This window comes from Arvicola amphibius, chromosome 7 (genome assembly GCF_903992535.2).
Source record: "Arvicola amphibius chromosome 7, mArvAmp1.2, whole genome shotgun sequence".
NCBI lineage: Eukaryota > Metazoa > Chordata > Mammalia > Rodentia > Cricetidae > Arvicola > Arvicola amphibius.
In genome coordinates, this window is record NC_052053.1 from 49,169,985 (window position 1) to 49,195,163 (window position 25,179).

The window sequence follows — 25,179 nt, forward strand, 5'->3', positions numbered from 1 at the left end:
CCTGGAACTAGCTCTTGTATGTAGATCAGGCTGGCCTCGAACTCACAGGAATTTGCCTGCCTCTGCCTCCCGAGTGCTGGGATTAAAGGCATGTGCCACTACCACTTAACCTAAAGCCAGATTTTTTGGAGACATTTTTCCAATTGTGATTCCCTTGTCTTTGATGAATGTAGCTTGTGTCAAGTTGACATAAAAGTAGCCAGTACGGGGAGTACATTAGTGAGAGAGAGCTTGCCTAGCTTGTTGGGGCCCTGTGCTAAATACATACACAAATAAATAAGCAAATAAATAAATATTAGTTTGGGATATTCCCAAGAGCATGTGATCGAGGAAAGTTTTTATCACGTGACATGCCTCCCATGGACACTGTTTATTGCCTGTTGGAGAGTGCACTTTTGAAGTTTCTAATTGGGAGACCTGCGATGCCATTCTGGGTTATCGACTTGACTTCATCTGGAATCAACTAAAACCTAAATGGCTGGGTACCCCTATGAGACATTTTTCCTTTATCATTGGAAGCAGGAAGACCCACTTCTAATATAGATCTTTGAGGAGGGAAGATCCACTTTTTATCTGGGCCACGCCTGCTGCCGGCTGCCTATAGGAAGGCCACGGAAGAAGAAGCTCTCTTTGCCTGCTTGCTCTCCCTGGCAAGTCCATTCTTTCACTGGCAGCAGAGCCTTCTTCTCTGGGATGTCAGAGTACACTGAAGACCAGCTGAGCCAGCTAACCTATTAATATACATTGTTGTAACACAAATCATTAATAATATATTAATACTAATAATTATATTAGTATAATATAGACTCATTCTATGAATTTTGTTCCTCTAGAGAGCCGTTACTAATACAAGGACATGATATGATTAAAACTACTTAATTAAAAACTGGGCATATTAATACATGCCTATAATCCCAACACTTGGGGGCTAGAGGCAGAAAAATCAGAAGTTCAAGGTCATCCTCAACTACATAGCAAGTTTAACACTAGCCTGAGCTACATGAAACCTTGTCTCAAGTCAGTTCAAGTCGTGAAGTGCAGAGATCTCTTTCCCTCACAGAACCGGAGCCATTCTGCAGGCTTCTGGAAGCTTTGTGCCCTTGTGTTGTTGGCAGTTCTGCAGCTGCCTGGACCCATCAGGCTCTGGTTGATGGAATTACTGTGATGTACTCGATGAACTGCTATTTATCGTGGGATTCTGTGGTACCAACTGACAGGCCACGCCCTTAGACTTCCTCTCATTTTCTTGGCATAGATGCTCTTTTAACAATGCCTTTGAAGCCTCAAGGTGGTGGCGCACGCCTTTAATCCCAGCACTCGGGAGGCAGAGGCAGGTGGATCACTGTGAGTTTGAGGTCAGCCTGGTCTACAAAATGAGTTTCAGGACAACCAGGACTATGACACATAGAAACCCTGACTCAAAAAAACCAAAACTAAACAAAAAGAAAGAAAAATAAGAATGCCATTGAATGCAAATGTTTGTACAAATATCAGACCATTCCCATAGGAATGGAATTCTGGGGTACCTGCATGCCCACACCTAGTTTCTTTGCTAAAATTTGTTAGTAACAGCATCACCATCAACACAACCACCATCACCACCACCACTGTCCACACCTCCTCCACTGTCCACACCTCCACCTCCACTGTCCACACCTCCACCACTGTCCACACCTCCTCCACTGTCCACACCTCCTCCACTGTCCACACCTCCTCCACTGTCCACACCTCCTCCACTGTCCACACCTCCTCCACTGTCCACACCTCCACCACTGTCCACACCTCCTCCACTGTCCACACCACCTCCACTGTCCACACCTCCACCACTGTCCACACCTCCTCCACTGTCCACACCTTCTCCACTGTCCACACCTCCACCTCCACTGTCCACACCTCCACCACTGTCCACACCTCCACCTCCACTGTCCACACCTCCACCACTGTCCACACCTCCACCATCACTTCTGCCATCATCATCACTATGATCTTCCAATTTGTTTTGTGCCCCGTTGGCCACTTGTAAGGGACAGCTCTGACTGCGTGAACTCCATCTGCATTTGCTTCTGTCCTGCTGCCTTTTCAGGTACAGAAATCAACTTAAGGAAGAAGAGTTTATTTGGGCTCATGGTTTCTGGAGATACAGTTTGGACTGGGAAATGTGTTTATAGCTGAAGCATGTTGCTATGGAAGCATGAGGACCTGAGTTTGGATCCCAGGACCCACATAAAATCAGGGCATGGCAACACATGCCCTTAACCTCGCCCTGGCTGGATGGAGACAGTGCAACACACACCCCTAACCTCAACCCTGGAGAGATGGAGACAGCGCATGACACCCCTAGCCTTGCCCTGGAGAGATGGATAGAGACAGTGTAACACACACCCTAACCTCAGCACTAGAGATGGAGACAGTGCAACACACCCCTAACCTCAATCCTGGATAGATGGATGGAGACAGTGTACACACACCCCTAACCTCAGCACTAGAGATGGAGACAGTGCAACACATACCCCTAACCTTGGCTCCGGATAGATGGAGACAGACTACTGCGTGCTGTAGGTCAGACTGAGTGAGAGACCCTGTCTCAACAAATAAGGAAAAGAAGTGGTTGAGGCCTGGCGTGATGACACGTACCTTTAGTACCAGCACTGCAGAAACCTAGGCATGCTGGAATTCTCTTATCCTTTGCATCCTGTCTGGGAGCCCAACCCATGGGATGGTGCCCCATTCAGGGCTGGCCTTCTGTTCTGCTAAGCCTCTCTGGAAATGTCCTCCCAGACAGGGGTGTGTCCCCTCAGTGATTTTATTGCAATCATGTTGACAGTCATGACACTCACAAGGTCCTTTCCCCAATGTTCTATCAAAGGGCTCATCTTTTCTTATTCTCTGATAAAGCTCTGTTTTAAAAAGTTGGGCCTAGTGGTACATGCCTTTAATCCCAGCACTTTGGAGGCAGAGCAGGTGGAGCTCTGTGAGTTCAAGGCCAGCCTGGTCAATAAGGGCTACATAGTGAGATACAGCCTCAGTGAAATGGGTTGAGCCCAGGGCCTGGCACCTGTTGGGCAAAGCGCTCTATAGTGAGCCCAACCCAGCCCACAGGACAGTAATGTGTTACCATGGGCTTATGCAATGGCTTTTGAAGACATCTATCAACACATAGCAATGGTGCATGTGTATGGTGCACAGAGTGATTAGTTCCTACAGGAATACCCTGGTACCAAGCACAGCGATCAAACCCAGGCGGGTGGTGCACCCGGCTCCTCAAACAGTCATTGCTTTCTGTTGCACGAGACTTGGGAGTTCTAGTCTAGCGAGTGATGTGCTGCGTGATTAGTCAGTGTCAACAGCCTTTGCCACGCTGGGCTGTGGAACCGATTTTTCCCGTCTGGTGGGTTTTGTGTTTGTTTTTCTCCAGTGCTGCAGATGGAACCCAGGGCCTGGAAATCCTAGGCACGTATTCTGTTAGTGAGCTTCATCTCGGCCCCTAACTGTGTTTTCTTAACCTGTTCTCCGGCCTCTCTCTCTGCCCTTCTTCTGGCAGCCCTCCATGCCAGAACCTTGCACCCACTCCCAGATGACTTCTTAAAGACTCGCCCACTGTTGCTGTTGTTATTGTACATGCATGTGTGTGTGTGTGCATGTGTGCACATGTATGTATCAGAAGAGGACATTGGATGGCCTGAATCCAGAGTTACGCATGGTTGGCTGGGAACTGAACTCAAGCCTTCTGGAAGAGCAGCCAGTACTCTTCATTACTGAGCCATCTCTTTAGCCCCCGGATGGCCTCATACAACAATAGGAAGGACTTCTCTTCGCTGAAGGTTGAGGGGTAGGGCAAGGGTAGGTTTTTATATGCTCCAGACCACAGCCAGCCTCATTCTGATTCTCTGTGCCTAGGTGGCAGAGAATATGCTCTCAGGTGGGGTTGTGGTTCAGGAGGGCCTCCTCTTCTTCTTCCTCTTCCTCCTCAAACTGTTTTCACAGGAACCAAGCACTGTGACCAGCTAGAGAGGTGGCTCTGCAGTTAAGAGAATTGTCTGTTCTTGCAGAGGACCTGGTTCAGTTCCCAGCAGCCACATGGGCTCACAACTCAGTTCTATGGGATCCACTTCCCTCTTCTGACCTTTAAGAGCACTAAGTACACAGAACAAACACGTACGCACAGACATACATGCAGGACAAGCACGCACATAAAATAAAAATTCAGGTTTGTAGCTGAGTGTAGTGACACATGCCTTTAATGAAGGCAGATGCAGTCAGATCTCTGTAAATTTAAGACCAGCCTGATTTATACAGGAGTTCCAGAACAGCCAAAGCTACATAAGGAGATTCTATCTCAGAAAACAAACAAACAATGACAAAAAAAAAATCTTTTTAAAAAGTCTTGGCCAGGAATGTTGGCGCACTTGGGAGTCAGAGGCAGGCAGATCTCTGTGAATTTGAGGATAGCCTGGTCTACAGAGCAAGTCCAGGACAGGCTCCAAAGTAACACAAAGAAACACTGTCTCAAAAACAAACAAACAAACAAACAAACAAACAAAAAACAACCCAACCACAAAGCCTATATATACCATCTTTGTAAAAAACAATTTTGACCTTTTCATTTATATACATGCCCATAACACAAAATTTCTTGATTCTTATCCCTATTGTCTGCACTGACATTTTAAAAAATTATTTTTATTGGCTGGTGTGGTGATGCACACCTTTAATCCCAGCATTTGGGAGGCAGAAGCAGGCGGATCTCTGTGAGTTTGAGCTTGGTCTACAGAGTGAGTTCCAGGACAGACTCCAAACTTTGTCTCAAAACACAACGACGACAAAACAGCAAATAAATAAAATAACTTTTATTTTATGTGTGTAGGTGTTTGTATCTGTATACATGCATCACGTGTGTACAGTACCCAAGGAAGCCGGAAGAGGGAGTCTGATCTCTGGGAAGTAGAGTTACAAGCAGTTGTGAGCCTGTGTGTGTGTGTGTGTGTGTGTGTGTGTGTGTGTGATCAGACTGGGGTTCTCTGGAAGAACAGCGAGTGCTCTTAACTACTGAGCCGTATCTCCAGCCTGCCTCTTACCTTCCTTCTGACCCCTTTTCCGCCACAATGTTCCCTGGGCCTTAGAGGGGAAAATATCACCAATTTATTTGTTGTTTTCTTTTAATTTTATTTACTTATTCCAGGTGTTTGTATTGTGTGGGAACTTGTATCCAACAAAGTCAATGTGGAGGGCGGAGGACCTCACTCCCCTTCCACCTTTACGTGGGTTCTGGATCTCACACAAGCCAGGAGGCCTCAGTCTCACCATGTAACCAAGGCTGGTCTTGAACTCCTTCCAAGTGTTTGTGGAGTGTTGGGGCTCACACCCAGGGATCTGTGCCTGCCAGGCAGCACTTACCCACTGAGCTGTGCACGCCAGCCTGCTTTTCCTTTTAGCCTGAAATTCCCCATCCTCACTTGCATGTCTTGTAAGCATCTCTCTCCTTCAAACCTGCTCCCCCCTCCCCCAGATGAACTCAACTCCCAAAATGCATTGTTCTGGTGGACTCAGCGGGACCACACGGGATCCCTCTCTTACCCTGAGATTGCCCTCTTAGTATCGAGCCCAGACAATTGCTCCTCAAACAATTTTGCTTTTCACCCTCCCCCATTCCTTGCCACCCACAACACCCCAAGGGTCCTCTTCCCCAGAGGACGACATGCTGTTTGTACAGGGGTCTCATGTGCCCTTGCACTACTGACTCTGGGCTCCCTCTTTCCCAACCTCCCGTCTTCAGAGTCACTTATGGGACAGGTACCCTCCCGGAAGCCCTCTGTCTCTCTTGCTTGACTCCCTGATCTGCTCACATTTCCTGGGCCGCCTTGTCCCTGTCTCAGGAGCCACTCCCTCTCTCCACCATAGTGCCCTCAGCCTAGACCTGCAGCCAGAGCCTGTATCCCGATGGCTCCTGTACCTGCGTCCTGCACCCCTGTGTGCGCATGTCCATCAGTACCTCTTCCCTCATCCCTGCTCTATAGGTGTGTCCATCAGTATGTCAGATATCACCTCTCCATCACCAGGCTCTGCCTTTCCTGCCTATGCACCGCTGGCTCCTCACCTCCTAGGTGTCAGGTCACAGATGTTCCTGCTGCCTGAATCTCACAGTCCCACCCAGTCTCCAGGCTCCTGATTGCACTGTCTGGCTCTAGTCGGTATTCTTCTTGTCGTCCCCTGCCACACTGGCCTGGGACTGGTGTTCCAGCGATCTCAGGCGGGTTTGACTCTGCATGCCTGCTTGGAGTGAGTGAGCCTCCCGTTGTGAGTCTGACCTGGCCCCTTACCTCTACCTTGCCCTCTGTTGTGGCTCACACTTGTGCCTTTTTAAACATTCAAACATTCTTAGGTTTATTTATCTTATTATTTTACGTGTGTGAGCACCTTGCTTTGCATGTATGTGTGTGCTCCACACGCATGCCTGGTACTCTTGGAGGTCAGAAGAAGGCATCTGATCTCCTAGAGCTGGAGTTAAGGATGGTTGTGAACCAACACTGGGAGCTTAAAAAATGAGTGTGCATATGTGTACAGATTTGTGGGTGGGCACATGCATGGTATGTGTGGACACACACATGTACGTGCAATCAGAGGTCAGCTTCAGCTGTGGTTTCTCAGAAGCCACCCACCTTGTTTTTTGAGACAGGGTGTGCCACTGGGACGTGGGATCCAACTAGGCAAGGGCAGTGAACAAGTTCAGCGATGTGCCTGTCTCGGCCTTCCCCAGCGCTGGGATGACGTATGCGTGACACTGTGTATATGTGTGGTGTGTGTTTGTATACATGTTCAAATGTCCATGGACACGCACATGTGTGCAAGTGAATGGTCACAGGTTGACATGAGGGGTCTTCTTTGGCCACTCTTCACTTTATTTTACTGAGGCAGAGCCTCTCCCAGAATCTAGAACTCATGGATCGAGTGAGTCTAGGCAGCCAGCTTGGCCAAGCACTGGAGTTACAGAAAGGCTGCCACACCAGCCTCCTGAGTCCACGGGTGCTGGGATCTGAACGCCTCCCGTGTCCACAGGTGCTGCTGAGATCTGAGCTCCTCCCGTGTCCACGGGTGATGAGACTGAAACTTCTCCCTCCCATTTCCATGGGTGCTGGGATCTGAATCCTGCCCTCACACTGTGTGGCAAGTGCCTTACTGCTGAATGTCTCCCCAGCCCCAGGGCAGTTTTTGTTTTTATGTGGGTTGTGGAGATCCTCAGGTCCTCAGGCTTTTGCGGAAAGCACCTCACCAGCTGAGCTATTGTCTCAGTCCACACCCCACTCCACACACGCTGAGCTTTCACTCAATGTCCCAGCTGCCCTGCCACCCTTCATCCTGCAATCTCAGCTGTGTGAGTGCTGGAACCACGGGCAGGCACTGCTGTGCCTGGCAAGTTTGAAAGGAGGCAGAGAAAGTGCACGCTCTCCCTCTTCCTCTCTTCGCCTGGGACTCTACCAGCAGGGCACCACCAGATACAGTCAGTCGTAGACCTTGAACCTCCACAGCCTGGAGCCAGGATCAGCCCCTTCTCACATCTCTCACCACCAATAGGTCACAGACAATGAATTTACCCTCTCGCCCCACCTCACCCACCCTGTGAGACTGTTCTTGCTCCAGCTGTGCGGTCCTGACTTTGCTCAGAGCCTCACTTTGTCTGCAGGGTCCTCAACTCCCTTCTCCCTGATTTAGGTCCTTGGCCAGATTACCACCCAGGGCTTCTCAGATCCTGGCTTTGTTCTCGCCTTACCTCTGACATACCCATCTTACTTGTGCCATTCCCCGGCTGTGGAACACACTGTCTATTTTGTGCATTGTTTGCTGTCTCTATTGTCCCCTGATCACTAAATCGTGAGTTCCATTGCCAACATTCCCAGGGGCCTGGCCCGTAGTAGGCGCTCAGTTCATATTAGCCCAGTGTTAATGACTGTGAGAAGCCAGCCACTTCCCTGGCCTCTGCATCCTCCAGAGTCCTCCTGGTCCTTGTGACCAGTGTGGTTTTGTTGTTGTCCTGGGGCTGGCTGAAACAGACTATTTCTCATGCTGGTCACTTGCAGTGTTCCCCATCTTCAGCACAGCCCCCAACACAGGCAGGACACTTGGGTTTCTGTAGGGCCTTTTATTTTTTTATTTTACTACTATTATTTTTATCTCATACAACACAAGATGTCCTTGAATTCTCTATGTGGCCAATGCTGGCCTTGAGCAGCTGAGCCTCCTGCCTCTACCCTCTGAGTGAGGGGTGATGGGTCTGACTCACAGCTCTGTGAGACTTTAACTGTTAACCCTGCCGGCTGATCCCTGATTCATGGTCCATGGGCTCCCTCTTAGCAGGAGGCTTAGGCAAGCTGGCCAACTCTGAGCCTCTCTCTGTGGCCTTTTCCTGGTGTCCATTCTGAACTGATCCTCAAGGCTGGGATGCCCTGCTCCTACCTCTAGTGCAGCTACCTCCCCCAGCTGTGGCACAGTGCCAGCTTCCAGGGTCCATGCCTGTTCACTTCCTATAGCAAACGGGCCCTTCACACCAGCAAGCTGGGACCTGGGTCTGGCCTGGGCTCATGTCAGAGCAGAAGCAGAGGCTGTTTGAAGGGTGTTCAGATTGGGGAGAAGTGGTGTAGAAACATATCATGGCTCTGGTCAGGCTTTTGTCATTGTTGTTTTTGTTTTGTTTTTAGCCTTCTAGACCCGCCAAGGAAGAGAAAAAGACATTGTCTGTGGTTGCATCCTTGATTCCTCAGGAGGGGATGGCTTCATCCTGCCAAGTCTTTCCAGACCTCTGCCTCCAGCCATGGGTCATTCCTCCCTCTCCTGTTCTCTGCTCCATCCCTGAAAGCACTACTATGTTGTCTAGGCTGGTTGTGAATCCTCCTACCTCCACTTCCTGGATAGCTGGGTGCCCAGGCCTCTGCCACCAAGACTGGCCCACAGAGGTTGCCGCTGGCCCTCAAGGCCTGCTGAGAGCAGGACATATTTCTACCCCTGGGGCTTATGTTTTGGGGGAAGCAAACCACACTGAACCACGTGGGCCAAGTTTCCCTGAGCTGTTAAGGAGACATGTACAGTGTTGGGCAGAAAGCCAGGAAAGGTCTCACAATTAGGATGACATTTGGGATAGGGGCAGGGCAGGGCAGGGCAGTGCTGGAAGCAAAGACCTGTATTTTGAGATCTGCATTTTGTTACAGCCATATTAAATTCATAAGTAAGATATTCACTTTTGCAGGCAAGTTCCGGACCTAGGACATTAGCCTAGTGAGACTTGCAGGCACCAGGCTTTTAGAAACAATTAGCATTTTCCTTTGTTAGTCAACAGTCACAGACCCTCAGTATTTACTTATCAGCTAGGGGTGTCTCCAAGCCTGAATTCCAGCAGACCTGACACCCTTTCCTTCCCCCTTGCCCGTTTGCTATATAACAGCTTCTGAGACATAATAAACTCGGCGGCTCTATGAGAAATACTGTCTTGCCGTCATTTCTTGTGTCTCTCGCCCCTCCATTCCTCTTCCTCCTATAGGTTTATCAGGGACTATCGTTCGCATCCCGCTGTCCGGGATAGGGCAGCTAGGCTCTCCCGGAAGTCCCTTCCTAGGTGCCAACCTCTGAGCAGGAGGCTCAACTCCCCCTGTCAAGCAAGCCCGACAACAGAGAAGGCCTAAATTGCCAGTACTCCTGAGCCCTCGGGACAGAGGCCAGGTCCTTGGGGAAAGCAGACTTGCCACGCTGATCTCCAGAAGCTCTGGCACTTCTGCCTGGCCTCAGATGGTTACCCAACCTTGCCTGGAACCTGGGGTACCAAGGTTGCTCTTCTTCCCAGGCCAGACCCTTTCTTGGTTGGTGCCCCAGCCCTTCCTTTCTCAACCTGATCGTAGAGGTCACTTCCCCCAAGGCCGCACATAAGTGTTCCCACTACAGCCCGTGCCAGCTAGCACTTCAGGACGTTCCCAGAGAGGCCTGAGATCGTGCCTGTCCGGTTGGCCGCCGCGTCCCCAGCGCCTAACACATCCAAGTGGAATGAATGAATTGCGCCGGGCAGGGACTTGGCCTCGTTCACGTCCGATTTTCCGGGCCCTCCCACCCTCGTCGCCCGAGGGTGGGGGAAGATGGATCCGCTGAGGGGGTGGCGCGGCGACCTCTCGGGTATCCCGGGAGAGCCAACAGGAAAGGGGCGCCTCCACGCGCGCAGCGCGCCCGGCGGGTGCTGGGCGGGAGGTGGCGCCGGGCGCTGAGTGGCGGCTCCGAGTCCACCCCTGGCGCGCCGGTGCGGGCGGGAGGCGGGGAGCGCAGGGGCGGCGGCGGCGCAGCGGCAACGAGCATGTGCTGCGCAGCCCAGTAACCAGGGACGACCGCTGCTACCGAGCGCCGGTGGCTGCGGCGCCCAGCCCCGCGCAACTCCGCGCCGTGGCCGCCTGCACCGCCAAGGCCTGGCCCTCGCCGCCGGGTCCCCGAGACCCCTCGAGTCGCCAGCTGCGGTCGCGCAGCCCGCCGGAGTCCCGCGTACGGGACGCGCGGGCACAGTCAGACAAAGGCGCGGCCCCGGCCCGGCCCAGTCCGGCCTGCCGGCCTCCGCGCGCCCCGGCCCGACCCAGCCGCTCCCGCTGGGCGCCCCAAGTGGGTCCGGCCCGGGGAGCGGGGGCCGTGGCCGCCGAGCATGGGGAAATCCAACAGCAAGTTGAAGCCTGAAGTTGTGGAGGAGCTGACCAGAAAAACCTACTGTGAGTGCGCCCTGATCCCCATTCCTGATCCCACATCGAACCACGACCTTCCCTCCGCCCTTCCCGGCCGCGCCCCTGCCCCGCACCTGGCCCATTGTTCTACCCGCGCCCCCGCCCCCGGCCCTGGCAGGATGTCTCCTGTCAGCACGCGCTAGGGACCATCTCAGGTCCCCAGGACATCTCCAGCCCACCCGCGGCCCCCCTCCAGTCCTAAGGGCTCCGGCTGTGCTGGGGCAGGGGGGCGGTGGTCCCGGGAGGGGGCGCCCGGGCGTAGTGTGACTCCGCTGCTAGAGTGGGGTGGGTGGGTGATTCATGCCTAATGATGATGCGGCGGCTCCTGCCGCTGCGAGGTTGGCCTGTCGCCCCCTCCTTGGCAAATGTGACTGTGTGTTGGGAGGGAGAAGGGTGGCGAGATTATTGGAGCGCTCAGGCAGTGGCGGTGAGGGTCCAAGGGTCCCGGGCGCCTTCTTAGACGCCTTCATCTCCTCCTTTCCTTGCTCCTGTCTCTTTGCCGCACCAGGAAATGGGTTTATACAGCTCAGGCTGCCGGCTGAAGGAAGGTCTGTCCCTCCAGTCCTTTAGATCAGTCCCAGGTGTGGCTCTCCACTTGCCCAACTTCACAGATCTCCTGTCTCTGCATCTCCAGTGTCTCCTCACCAGGCGTCCCCCTCCTGGCAGCTTCTCCAGGGGTAGCCCTGCTCACCAGGGGCTCATGGCTATGGGCCCTGACCACCCTCTTTTATTTTGGGGAGCAGGAGATGCATGAGTGTGTGGAAGGGTCTCTGCTAGGCTGTTTGACTTGCAGGGCAGCAGTGGCCTGGTTATGGGGTGGAACCCCCGAAGTGGGTCCTGGGCATCTTTGACTGAGCCAGCCCTGCACCATCCAGAAAGACAGACAGTTGACTGGCAGCTGGGTGTAGATGGAGGCTCTGGTGCAGTGCATGGCCTCTGCTCTCCCCGCCCCCCATATCGGTCTTCCAGCGCCTTAGCCCCATACTCCTCATTCTCCAGAGACTTAGAACAAAGGGGGTCTTAGGCCCTCCTGGCCTAAGGAACTGGGCATCAGGGAGGCCATATCCAGGAACTGCTCCTGGAGATGTGCCCCTCAGCCCAAGCCTCCTCTCTCTTTCCAGAGTGGGTGGGCAGCCTTTTCTACTGTTTTGGGAGGTTGACTGGACCTTCCAAGGTGTAGCCCACAGTCATTAGCAGGTAGGCTGTGGGCGGGACGCCCTCAGGACCCCAGAGTTTGTGGAGGGTAGAGGATCCCATGGACTTCTCCAGAAGCGGTGGCGTGTGGTGTACCAGATTGTCTCCATGGTGGGAAGGCTGGGGCCACCAATGAGGAGTGTGAAGTCAGTGTCCTGCTTATTGAGTGTGTCATGCCCCATTAACTTCGTCCTTAGCATAATTCTACACCAACAACTTGGCACGTTCTGGGCACTACAGCTGTTCGCAGAGAGGAAACAGGCTAGCTGGCATAGCTAGCTTGTCACAGGCTCTGGGCAGTGCTGGGATTGCACCTGGGTATGTTGCCCTGAAGCTGTGTCCAGGGAAAGACCTCAGGCTTATGGTAAAAAGCCCCTCTGTGCTTCTTTTGCCATGCTGGCCTATGCTGGTAGATTCTGAATTCAGAAGACTCCGAGGAGCCAAGATGCTTTGCCAGTCGCATCTCTGTGAGGCTGGCCATCAACTTGGAGAGAATGGGGCCAACAAAACTCTGTTAAGCACGGGCTTGGTGGTGCTCTGCTGAGCTTTTGTGATGTTGAGCAGTTTGGTCAGGGCACTTATCCTCTACTAAGACCTTATTAGGGGTAGGGGCATTCCCTGGCCTCTGACCTGTCTCCCCGTGGAAGCCAGCTCCCTCCAGGCAAGTCTTTGTGTGGCCAACAACCATCTCTCCCGGCGTGGGCACTTCATAGGTCTGCAGATCCTTGTGGAAGTAAAATAATTCCGTAAGTGCTTGCAGGCCCCGGTTGTACTTTTTTTTTCTCACGAGGTATTGGCGACATCTACTCTTTCTTCCCGGGAATTCCGGGGTCAAGACACGCATCACCCAGGAAGTAGTCCCAAATGTCACAATCTCCTAAAGAGTTTGCAAAGTCCCTGGTACTTGGGCAGTTCTTCTCTTAGGTCTGGGCTGAGAACTGGGATTGGACCCCTAAAAGTGTGACTCACGAGGCTGGAGAGATGGCTCATGCCAGCGTGAGGACCTGAGCTCACATCCCCAGTACCCACCCATGTGAGAGCCGGATACTGTGGCTCATGTCTGTAACTCCAGCACTGGCAAGCAGATACAGAGGGATCCTGGGAACTCACTGGCCAGCTTTTCTAGCTGAAATGGTGAGCGCTGTCTCAGACAATACGGCGGAGGGGTTGGGGAGATGGCCTAGTGGTAAGAACGAGCGCTGCTATTTCTTAAGGACCAGAGTTCGAGTCCTAGCACTTATGTCCATGGCTCACAACTGTCTGTAACTCAAGCTCAATGTAAGCCGAAGTCTCTGGTCTCTACGGGCTCTGCACTCACATGCGCAGCCCGCTCCCCCACACATAGTTAAAAATCAAAACCTTTAAAAGCAAAATAAGGTGGAGGGCCATAGGAGAAGATGCCAGCACTGACTTCTGGCCTTCATCTGTATTCACAAGGGTAGAGTGCATCTATATACACACACGTACACACACACACACACACACACACACACACACACACACACACGAATCAACACACAAAATGAGAGCAAGAGAGTCATATACTGATTTTGGTTCTGGGGAGACCCAGTTGAAGAACCATAATTCTAACTTATGCTGCAGGTCCCGGCTGTCCTGTGCTGCAAGGTCTAGGTTGGGGGCCCCCGTGGGCCTGCCTGAGTCTATGTGGAGTACCATCCTGGGTGGCACGGATCTACTACAGTTTGTAGTCCGTGCATGTGTCTGTGCGTCTGTGTGTCTGTGTAAGCAGGGGAAGGGCTGAAGGCTCCGTGAGGACTTGACAGTATACCTGGCTTTCCTGCTTACTGCTCTGGAAGGAACGTCCTATGCTCTTCCTATGCAGAGATTATTTACTGACACGGTGTGCACCCACCTTCACTGGAATTTCCTCCATCTCTAAGGGCAGCAGGTTAGCAAAGAGGAAGACCCTTCTACCTCTGCCCCCTAGCTTAGGCGGGACTCAGGCTGGCATGAACAACAGTGGGGGTTCTGTGGAGGTGGGGAGTCTGCCTCACTCTCTTTGAGCTGATTGGTGAGACTGTTGCGTCTCTATATTCAAGCTGAAAAATAAGCCCTCTCTCTTGCCTAACTGAGCCTTGCTTTCCTCTTCTGCAAAATGGGTATGGTCTCGATAGTAGGAAGTGAGCCAGAGGTGTGATGTGCCGTGTTGGTTGGTAGCCGGTGACTGTTCCCAAACATGTCGCTGTTGCTTTGAATGCATTGTTCACACCCCTTCTCCTTCTCCATTGCTGGGATGGAACCCAGGGCCTCACACACAAAAACCAAGTGCTTTATCAGTGAACCCCGCCTCAGCTTTAAGCTTCATCATGAAGAGCCTTGAATGTCTTTTGTTCACAGGTTCTGTCTCTGCATATAGCTCTCCCTGTCGTCCCAGGCTTTGAGCCTAGCACAGTCACTCAGGATGGAGTGAGATCTGGGCTATTTCCCCTGAGGCTATTTCCCCTTGCTTTAGCGTGGCAGCCATGTTGGAACTGTCCCAGTCTGCCATTCACTGAGTGCCCACTCTGCTGGGCACACGTGTAAGAAGGAACGAGAGACACAGTTCTTCCTCTGGTGGAAACTGGCCAGGTAGCATGCGAATCCTTTTTTCCAGTCTCAGGGCGTGCAAGGGCAGAGATTCCTTTATCCTCCGCGGCCTCTTCCCATCCCACACTACTGCTGGCTCTTCCCCAGAGCCCTTGCGTTCAGGAGTTGGGGGAGGGGGGCCACATCTTGTCACTTGGTCAGTTTCAGCTTGGCCTTGACCTTGCCTGGCAACCTTGAGCCTCGTTTGCTTCTTCCGGGACATCCCAGCGGGTTTCTAGCACATAGCAGATTAGGGAAGAGCGGGAATGAGTGCACCCGGTGTCTGTACAGCAGCAGACACCACAGGGGCCTGGGACATCAGGTGAGGTCAGGCTGAGAGGTACCGGGAGTTATCAGCTGAACTCGCAGGTTTATGGTTTGGCTGTCCAGGGACCCTGAGAAGTCTGTTGTCTAGGATAAAGAAGGCCCCCTGCTCGGTTGCCTCTACCCAGCTCTTATCAATCAGAGTGAAACCTTGGGGGAGGCAGTCTCTGACGTACATCTTGGGGCACATTCCAGAGCTGGAGTGATGGCCCCATGGGGATGTGATGGGCAGGTCATCCCTGCCCAGGAGAGGGAAGGACCAGAGAAAGGGGTTCCTGTTGTCTCTGGGTGCCTGTCTTCCTTCACTGAGGGTGGGACAAAGCAGCAAGAGAAACTTAGGTGAGACTCACTGTTGAGGTGGACACCTTAATAGGGCAGTCCGGCTCTGTGAGAGCAGGCTAGATCCCCACAGGTTCTGTGGCCTTAAGTTAGTCACCTGTCTTCTCTGGGCCCCGCGTATTCGGCTGTGACACCTCTCTGCATGGCTGCGTGGTTCCACAGGAAAAGACAGGGCTCCAAAGGCCAGAGGGGGCATGGGGCCTCAGGGCAGCAGAGTCCCTGGGTGGGACTAGGGTTCAATAACCCAGATATTGGGAGGCTCTAGCCATTTCCTGTGGTAGAAGGACACCCTCCCTCCTACTCTGGAAAATGGACTTCATGATGAGCCCTGGAGCTGAGGAGGATTCGGGGTACATGGGGGAAAATGTGGCGCCTGGTGCCCAGCGTTTCCCCGCAATCTCCGATCACTGTTCTCTGCTGGCTGCAGGGGCGTGCATCTGCCCGGCCAGTGTAGGACTTGGGCCATGAAGCCTGGGCTCTTCCCCGTCCTTGTCCCTCATGTGGCATGTGATTGGTTCCTCCTATGAGGTTGTCCCGACCTCAGGTGTCTCTGTGAATCCTTATCCTGGCAGCCCACCCACCTCAGGACGGCGCCTCCTCTGCTTTAGGTCAAGGTCTGAGGTCCACATGGCACAGGTTGTGGGGACACTGGGGTTGAGCGGGACTCACTAGAGTCACCCTCAGTTCATAGACAGGAACCTAGATGTTTTCTAAGATGGGTGGGGAGCTCTGGAAGGGAGGTACAGAGTTGGGGGGGCAATGCGAGGTAAGGTTTAGAAAGAGCATTCTTGGCTATAGTCCAAGAAATGAAGAAGGCAGTAATAGGGACCAAGGATGATCATGGCAACGAACTAGGGGTGTCACTGGGGGTGGCCTGAGAGAGTCCAGGGGTATTTCAAGGAGTACTCAGAGGGACTCCATAGACATTCTTCACCATTCTGTGGCTTTGGGGTTGTCTACTTTTGATTTCTAGCTTTGATATTTTGTTAATTACATTATTTTGTGTGCCAGTTCCCCATGAGATTGGCAGCAATGGAGTCAAACGGTGACAGACGGTGCTGGTGAGACTGCAGGAAGGTGGCCCATGCTCCTCCGCTGTTGCTGTGTGTGTGCGCGCGCGTGCGCGTATGTGTGTATGCGTGCATGTGTGCGTGTGCATGCAAGCATGTGTGCATGTATGTATGTGCATGCAGTGTGTGTGTGCATGCGTCGTGCGTGTTCATGTGTGCGTGTGTGTGTGTGCATGTGTGTTTAGGTCAGAGGACAAACTATGAGTCAGTTCTCTTCTACCATGTTGGTTCTGGGATTGAACTCAGGTCTCCAGGCCAGGGAGAAGTGCTTTTACCCACTTAATTATCCCACTGGCCTATGTCTGTTTTGTTTGTTTTTAACGTTGCAACATATGCATGCAAAATGTTTTTATTTAATCTGTTACTAGACAGCTATATTGCGTCTGCCCCATTATAGAGCTGTGATGACTATTTCTGTTTTGAGTCTTTATACATGGGCTAGGTATGTGACTCCGTTGGTAGAGTCCTTGCCTAGCGAACCTGCATGATTACACACATGCATGCATATGTATGTACACATGTGCGCGCACACACACACACACACACACACACCAGGGCCTCCAACCACATGGTCCCAAGAGTCTTCCAGATCAAAGATTCTTGAATTCTATTTAATAGTAATGAATGAGATGAACTTGAGATCATGTTTCTTTTCTTCCTCTTTTCTTCCCCCATGAGATTGGAAGCAATGAAGTCAAATGGTGACAGCCATTGCTGGTGAGACTGCAGGAAGGTGGCCCGTGCTCCCCCACTGTAGCTGAAAATGTGGTCAGAGCACCCTTTTGGAAAGCAAGTCAGCCAGTTTGAACCAAAAGCCTTTCAAGCCAGGCATGGAGGCGCATGCTGTAATTCTAGGACTCCTCCAGAGATGGAAAGAGGAGAATTGGGACTTCAAAGGAGCTCAGAATGCACAAGGAGACCTTGCTCAAAAGAGAAAAAAAAGAAGCCTTTCAAAATGTACCATGGCTTTAAGGCCATAATCTCATTTTGGGTTATTTATCTTTAAGGAGAGACAGGTGCAAATATTCATCTATCCATCTATCTCTTTGTTAGCTTTTGAGATAGACAGTCTCATGTAGCTCAGGCTGGCCTAGAATTCACCACGTAGCTGAGGATGACCTTGAGCTTCTAATTCCTGCCTCTTCCTAAATGCTGTGGTTATAGGCAAGCACCACTCCACCATGTTCAGGTAGTGCTGGAGATGGAATCCAGGGCTTTGTGCATGCTGCCAGTACTCTACCCACTGAATTATATGCACAACTCTCAAAGCCCCGATTTTTCAGTACCTCTCCTAAGATTGCACAAAAGTATGAGGGAACCATGGGCCTTGAACTCTTGCCAGGATGCCTTCCATTTTGCCATAATGCCAATTGCCTTTCTAATTAAGGTTTTGGTGGGTGTTATCTTTGTTTCTTCATTGCAGACATCTGCTGTGCTGTGCTTTGTTTGAAGTAGTTCTATCAAGGAAAAACCCAATGTTAATTGAAAGGAGCATTCTGTGCCTGTCACTGAAGGTTTTTAATTTTTGTGTGTGAGTTTTTGTGTGTCTGTGTGAGTTTATATGCAGCCTGTGTAGTCAGATATCTGCAGAGGTCAGAAGAGGGCGCTGAAGCCCTTGGAACTGAAGCTATAGACACTGCATGCTGCCTGGTGTGGATGCTGGGAACCAAGCCCCGGGTCTTCTGCAAGAACAGTGAGTGCTCTTAATCACCAAGGCCCCATTTTAGGTTTTTGATGTCTTGGTGTCCTCATCTGGGAGTTGGGATGATAACACCCCAACCATGCAGGATTAGTGGATGTGTAGTATTGGATCTATCAGCTCTTCTCAGCCCCACCCCTCTTTGATCACCAAGGATGGAGGAGAATTCTGAAAGCAACAGATGGCTAGAGTCTGGTGGCAGCGAGAGCCCATGTGATGCACGTTCCCTGTGGCCCAGAACTGTGCTCAGTGCTCAGGAGATTCCATCACCGGTTCCCTGTACGGTCCCTCTCACAGATAAAGACAGGCAATCTTGGAGGTAGGGTGTAGACGTGACAAGATCAGCTTGTGGCTAGTTTGGCAAGTGATGCAGCTAGGGTTTGTGCCTGTTCCTGTTGAACTTTGGGCCTGGGTACTTAACACCCAGTCTTTGCTGGTGGGAAGCACAAAAGGCTCTGTGGGGGTGTGGGGGTTCAGCGTGAGCATGCGTGGGTGCCTGTGTGGTTGTTGCCGGCTGGATAGGGGGTGAGGGTCACATGTGCAAGCTCTGACTCACGTGTTCATGTTCTGAGTGTGACAAGGTCATGCCATGTGTCAGGAGTGGGTGAGCCATCTCAGTCTGTGCATGAATACACATCGTGTCTGGGTGTGTGTGTTGAGGGTAGCTCTGTGCAGGTTGTAAACACAGATGTATTTGGGGGTGGTGGATGGAGAGAGAGACCTTCCATATGCCACAGGCCATCTCAGCCATGGCTCTGAGACTGGGGAATGTGACTGCTGCTTGTCAAGTCCTCCTCGCCCTTCCCGTGGTTGTCATCAGAGACCAGCTGAGGTGGGCATGAGGGAGTACCATTAGGATGCATAGTATAATGGGGACTAGCCTATCGCGTGAGAGCTTGGTGTCAGGAGTACTGACAGAAAGCAGTTGTCACATATTATAGCCCCCCCCCCCCCAAGACCATGGCTGAGACTGGCCATGGGGACTGGCACCCGTTTTATAGAAAATGGGAAGGAAGCCCAGGCAGGCTCAGGGACATTGGTATTAGTCTTAGGCTCAGGCTAATCTCATCCCTGTATGGGCAAAACCATGGCCTTCCCATCATGAGCATACTCTTGTGTAATCTCTGAGCACAGGATAGTTGAGCGCCCACCCCTGGAGTGTCAGACACTGGCCAGATGTTCTGCATTTATGGGGTGGGTATGAGGCCAGGCAGTGAGTAGGATGTCATGCCTCCCATGGATATTTGAGCAACTCCTGCCTTGACTCTGCAGGACGGAGGCAGGGGTGAGGCCCCATGGGAGGGCGATCTTATTGGAAGTCCTAGAGGTGTCCAGTGAGTGTGGTCAGGAGGGTGCAGGGGACTGTTGATCCCAGTCCCCAGCCCCCAGGCCTCTCTTAACTTCTACCTACCCCACGGGAGGCAGAAGAAGATAATGTGCCCCTGGGATCTCATGGTGACCCCCCAGAGTAGTGCTCCCATTTCACAGTATCTGCACTACCCTCGAGTGTGTGCGTGTGTGTGTGTGTGTGTGCTCCGTGCGTGCGTGCGTGCCTACAGTGGTGTGTGTGTGTGTGTGTGTGTGTGTGTGTGTGTGTGTGTGTAGGCCAGAGGCTGCCCTCATGAGTCTCCCACCTTACCTTTAGAATCAGGGTCTCTCACTAAACCAGGAGCTCACTGATGGGCTAGGCTGGCCATAGAGCTGCAGGGATCTGTGCATCTCCTCAGCCACAGTTTTACCATGCCCAGCTTTTACACAGGAGCCGGCTCTCGGGTCCTCTAGCAGGCACTTTATTGACTGAGCCATCTCCCCAGCCCCCCTATTCCTGCTTTCGTGGCTGGCCAGGGCTGGGAAATGAGATGTCCAAGGGTGAGATGGGACCTGGAGTGCCCTTGACAGATACCCTACCCTGTGCATGGCACAGACTAGCTGCCTTAGGATGTGTCTTTAGATAAAGGAGGAGACCCAGTCCTCGTGGATGTGAGCTGGATTCAGGGACACAGTGACAGAGTCCCCAGAGACTGACCGCTCCTTGAGGCTTAGACCATGTCTTGTGGCTTTTTGTAGCTGTGCAGCAGAGCCTACTGCTGCTGCGATGGGGAAGGCAGACGGATGTGGCTTCCATTGTCCCCATAAGTTTTCCAGACTGCTCTTTCTGGGCCCTTCCCTTTGATCCCACTTGCCTGGCCTGCACAGCCAGCCTGTGGCTCTTAGAAATTCTCAGGGGCAGGTGTGTGTGTGGGAGCCGGGTCCAGCCAAGGCCTTGTATCTGAATGCTCCTCTTAGAAGGTCTCCCCTTCCTGTCTGTCCTTTTGTCTGTATGGTGTGATGTCTTTTATCTCAACTCTGGGAGATCAGTTATTCAGCTGGGGGGAGGGGCTCCCCTGGTCCGAGGAGCACAGGTTAGGGGCCTAGGAAAGGGCTGGGTCTGGCACGCCTGGCTTCCCAAGGTGGCCCAGGAAGCTGGTGGACTCAGAGCCCCTGTGTCCTGGATGCCAGCGGGTGGAGGAATGCAGCTCTGAGGAATGTTTAACCCAGGCAGAAATAGCACGCTTTGCTTGCTTTATTTTGGGCTCCAGTTTTTAGCATCGGGTGCCACCGCTCTCTCACTCCCGGCAGGGGCCACAGCTGCCCAGGTCACCCACAGCTCTGGCCTTTTGGGGACAGTGACCTCTTTTTCCAGATTTCTCTTATTATTATTATTATTTTTATTTTTATTTTTAACCAAGAGTTGCTGTGGGAACCAGAAAGTGGTTTGGACTTGGAAGCACACACACAGGCCCTCACTTCCTCTGCCCTTTTTCTGCCCCTCAGCCTGCTAGTCATTGGTGCATCTGTGTGGGGGGGAGACTTGGAGCCGCGAGGCTTGTGTGCTGTGCTGGCTGCTGTGGGGAACTGCAGCTCAGGGATTCCCTTCCCCCAAGAACAGCTTCGAATCCTTCTCCCCACTTCCTGCTGGGACGTCAGCTCAGCCCTCTCCTGCAGAGCACAGGAGCAATCTGAAATGGGCAAAGTGCTCTCTCTCTCTCTCTCTCTCTCTCTCTCTCTCTCTCTCTCCTCCTCTCTCACTGCATCCTGGTGGCTTCACACATCTAGGGAGGGAGCCACGCCCCTTGCAGGCTTGCTACAGTGTGGGTGGATGAACTTTGAATCCTGCTTCATCTGCCCAGAGGAGCATGCCACCTCCCTTGACCCATCCATCCTCAGCCGCTCACAGCTGGCACCAAGGCCGGCAGCCCTGCCTGCCAGTGTCTAACTTGGATGGCGTAGTGACAGTGTGTTAACTCCTTTTGACTTAGCTGTGGGCTGTGAGCTGTGAGGCTGACGGTGGGGCTCTTTGTGGGGCTGACCGGCTGTCTGCCCGTCTCCGTCCCACCAACATAAGATGAAGAGAAAATCCAAGACTGAAGTAAACAGCCCATGAACGGTCCAGGCTTCTTCCATTCCATCCCAAGCCTGCTTCCCTATCAGGACTTACCCCTTTCTCCTGGGACCCCTTCTGGGTCTGGGGGCTCCAGGACTTTAGCAGATTAGGCCTAGTGGAGACCACAGTCCCTTGTGAATTTGGTGGCTGGGGAGACAGCCAGCGGCTCTTCCCTCCTTCCCGCCCTCCCGCACCTGCCTCTTGGTAGGAACCAAAGCTCCCCTTTAGAGCGGAGAGGAGGCTATTTTTGGCACTGTGGGGGGGGGGACGAATGCTTTCCTTCTGTTCAAAAATACATGGTGTGCATTGTGCAGACAGGGAGCTGGGCCTGCTCAGAGCCTGTGCTCCTGGGCACTGGGCCTCTTGCCATGGTCCTGAACCCTCTGAGGCTCTGTAGTCTACACAGGCAACCAGGCAGGGTTATAATTGTCTTCTCACTGCTTGTCATGGGGCCCTTGCTGGGCTCAAGGGGAACATGATCTTAATTATTAAAACTAGAAGCAGCCATCAAAATATAGAGGTTCCTGCTTTAGGGGCCCTGGCTGGGACACCTGCTTCCCTGCATTGGAGGACAGTTCTGACAGTGCCCTAGGGCATTTTGGGAAGGATGCCCTGCAGCTTTGGGAGGAAGGTAGAGGACCCTGGGCCCAGTGGGAGGCCCAGCTGGCTCTGGGGCTCCTCAGGCTGCCTCTTTACTTCTCATTTCCTGGTCGAGAAAGTGGCTATAGACTATCTGCCTTAGTTTACCCTATGGTGCTGGCACAAGGCAGCACTGACAGTTGATTCTCTGTCCTATATGGTATGCATTATCTTGTGGAGAGACAGAGTGAGGCCAGTTTAAATGTCAAATCAAGCCGTTGGTGTAATGGGAACCTACCTAGCCTGGGTGCCCTTGGAGGGCCTAGGTGATGTCTCAGTTCAGTGTATTCCTTTGCTGATGTGGGTAGCCCCGACGGAGGGAGGAGTAGGAGGCAGGGGAGAGGAGATCCCGGCCAGAAGATTTGCTGGGCAGCAGCATATGGTATGAAAGCCTCAGGACAGGGCTGCTCTGAGAACCTGTGGCCAGGAGGTGGTTTGGGAGGAGGTGGATGACTGTCGCTGGAGTCCCATGTGGTGTCTACCAAACACTCTGAGCTAGACAGGTAAGAGGCTGAGTTGCAAAGACAGAGGTAGGCCCGGCTATACCTGCCTCTGAACTTTTCAGGGGTGTGTGTGTGTGTGTGTGTGTGTGTGTGTGTGTGTGTGTGTATGTGTGTATGGAAGCCACAAGCATGGGCTGGGTGTTTTTTTCAATGGCTCTCTTCCTTATTTGTTGAGACAGGTCTCAGTGAGTCTGGGGCTCACCAATATGCTGGATTGGCCATGAACCCCAAGGGTTCTTGACACCCACCACACCTTTTACATGGTCTGAAGTTGGGTCCTCATAATTCCAGGACAAGCACTTCACCAGCTGAGCCAGCTCCTGAACCAATCTTCCTTCCTTCCTTCCTTCCTTCCTTCCTTCCTTCCTTCCTTCCTTCCTTCCTTTCTTCCTTCCTTCTTCCCTCCCTCCCTCCCTCCCTCCCTCCCTCCCTCCCTCCTTCCCTCCCCCCCTCCCTCCCTTGTCTCCCTCCTTCCTTCCTTTCGTCCTTTCTTGACAGCATTTCTTGTAGCCCAGGTTGACTTCAAACTCCCTGTGTAGCTGAGGATGACCTTGAACCGCTGATTTCCCCCCCCCACAAAAGGCCTCCACCTTCAATCATGGTGCTACCACACCTGGTTCGTGAAGTTCTGGGGACCTAGTCCAGGACCTTGTGCATGTTAAACCAGAAACTCCACTAGCACCCCTGCCTCCCTAGCTTCAGGTTCTTGTCCACAGAGGGAGAAAGGTGGTCTCTGCTCCAAGAGGTGCCTTTTGAGCTCCATGCACAGCAGCCTCCATAGAGAAACAGCTTGGGAAAGAGGCTGTAAAGCAGCTGGGGATCCTGTGTAGCTTAGGAGATGAAGGTACCAGCAGATGCTGTGGTCAGGGTTACAGCCTGATTTATGGTGCTGTATGTTTCTACCTGGGCCTCTATACCTGTCACTTAGACTAGTGACAGCAGCCAACCTCCTGCCCAGCCAGCTAGGAGTCCTCCAATTCCTCTGCTCCCTGAGCCCTACGACAGTGAGTCACTGAGGTGCCTCCTCTTTGGAGAGCAGGTCAGGGCCACGCCCCTACCCTGGCTCTTAAAGGGCCAGCTCCAGAAGCAGCACGTCATTTGCCTGGAGCTGCGTGTATTGCGACTCTCCAGGCCAAATGCCTTGGAATTCATGTCCCAGAACCATTCTGGGCTCTCTGTCGGAGCTTAGGGGCTGCTGATAGGTTTCTCGAGCAGGGTCACTGCGTCCGGGGCAGGTGGTGAGGAGTGGAGGAGCTGGCCGAAGGCGGGGCTGCTTTGCTACCCAGCCATGTCCCTGCCAGTTCAGCTAGTTATCCCCTGGCTGGGAGCTTTGCACCCTTCTTGGGCAGGCGTGCACGTGTGTGTGTGTGTGTGTGTGTGTGTGTGTGTGTGTGATTTTACCTATCTCCTCTGTTCTGCAGCAGGAATCCCTCACCACCCTCCCCCCACTCCTGTTCTGGGCGTCCTTGCTCCATGGGTTGGGACATTAGCAACCGTGACTGATCAGGCATGCCTGAACTGTGGATGGTGACCAGCCCGGGGTGTCCCCATCCCAGGATGGAGGGAGGGGATCAAGAGGGCATGAGCTGAGGTGGAAAGGTGGACTCTGGGACAGGAGGGAGGTGGCTTGACGGGGTGGAGGTACCACCCATGCCAGTCGATCCTGCCAGTAGGTCCTACCATGTTGTTCCTTCTCCGGTGGCTTCTGTGGCACTTTAATTAACAACAGGAGCAGTTGCTGATGCTTCTGGACACTTGTCGTGTTCCCTCTGCCTGGACAGCCACAGCCTCCTGTGGCTAATGCTTTGTTCCAGCAGCAGGTGGCCACCTGGGCACCTCCTGTGCTCTGTGAGGTCTGAGCTGGGCTGGCAGCTGCTTCTGGCAGATCCCCTCTGCTCTCTTCTGCCTGTCAGAGGACCGCTCTCTGATTCCTGGTAAACCTCCAGACAGCCTTGTCCTCCATCCTCCAGGCCAGGGTGGAATCCTCTCTGCTCGCTCCCCTCCCCAACCCCCACTCCCATCTCAGAGACACATGTAGCCCAGGCTGGCCTCCCACTTGCTACATAGATTGACTAAAGTGCTGGGATCACAGGTGTGAAGCAGTTATGGTGAAGGATGCTGGAATTGAATTTAGGGCTCTGTGCATGCCAGGCAAGCTCTTTACCAAATGAGCTCTGTTCTCCCTTCATTTTGTCCCTTTGGTCTTTCCTTTCTTATCACATAGGAGACTAGACAGCTGTGCTTAGGTCTGTCCTGGCTGTATCAGGGGTTTGGAGGACAGGAGCCTGTATGGGGCACTGCTGTACCTCCACTCAGAGTCTGGCCTGCTGTGATTGAAGGACAGATGAGGAACTGAAAATTCCATGTGTCTTAAGATCAGGAAGGCATCACAGCTCCCATTTTGCAGAAACTGAGGTTCAGTTGCCCAAAGTCACAAGGTACACAAAGTTTAGTGGAAGAGCCTCCTAAGAATTGGATACTGTCTTGGCACCTCTTGGCACGAGCAACAGCAGAGGCAGTCTGGGAAGCATTGTGGAACTGGGCTGTATGAGACCTGGAAAAGTGCCCCTGCCTCACCGAGTTTGCAGGGAACACCTCAGACCAGCATCTTCTTGGGGTGGTGGTGCGTAAGGTGGCATTCGCCCCCTATAGGACTCCATCTCTC

At 52.8% G+C, this 25,179-nt stretch overlaps 2 protein-coding genes across 2 annotated transcripts in view; one reads left to right on the forward strand and one right to left on the reverse strand.

The window, feature by feature from the left end:
- Positions 1–1,552: 1,552 nt before the first annotated feature.
- Positions 1,553–2,728, reverse strand: LOC121677249 (loricrin-like). The gene is made up of 2 exons (XM_042055392.1): positions 2,635–2,728; positions 1,553–2,016 (listed from the first exon to the last, which is right to left on the reverse strand). The coding sequence occupies exons 1-2, from the start codon at positions 2,726–2,728 to the stop codon at positions 1,553–1,555; spliced, it is 558 nt and encodes a 185-aa protein (XP_041911326.1).
- Positions 2,729–10,644: 7,916 nt separating this feature from the next.
- Positions 10,645–25,179, forward strand: part of Ncs1 (neuronal calcium sensor 1) — a 47,695-nt gene continuing 33,160 nt past the window's right edge. The window contains exon 1 of the mRNA XM_038337003.1: positions 10,645–10,724. Coding sequence (XP_038192931.1) covers positions 10,661–10,724 — 64 coding nt within the window. The 5' untranslated portion in view covers positions 10,645–10,660. The remainder of the gene's footprint in view (positions 10,725–25,179) is intronic.

Excerpts from the sequence above, each read along its gene's own strand:
- LOC121677249 (XM_042055392.1), bottom strand. The coding sequence starts at position 2,728 with ATGGGGCACCATCCCATGGGTTGGGCTCCCAGACAGGATGCAAAGGAT. Across the intron at positions 2,017-2,634 it reads CTGCAGTGCTGGTACTAAAG|TGGCCAACGGGGCACAAAAC; the intron begins GTACGTGTCATC and ends GTCCCTTACAAG.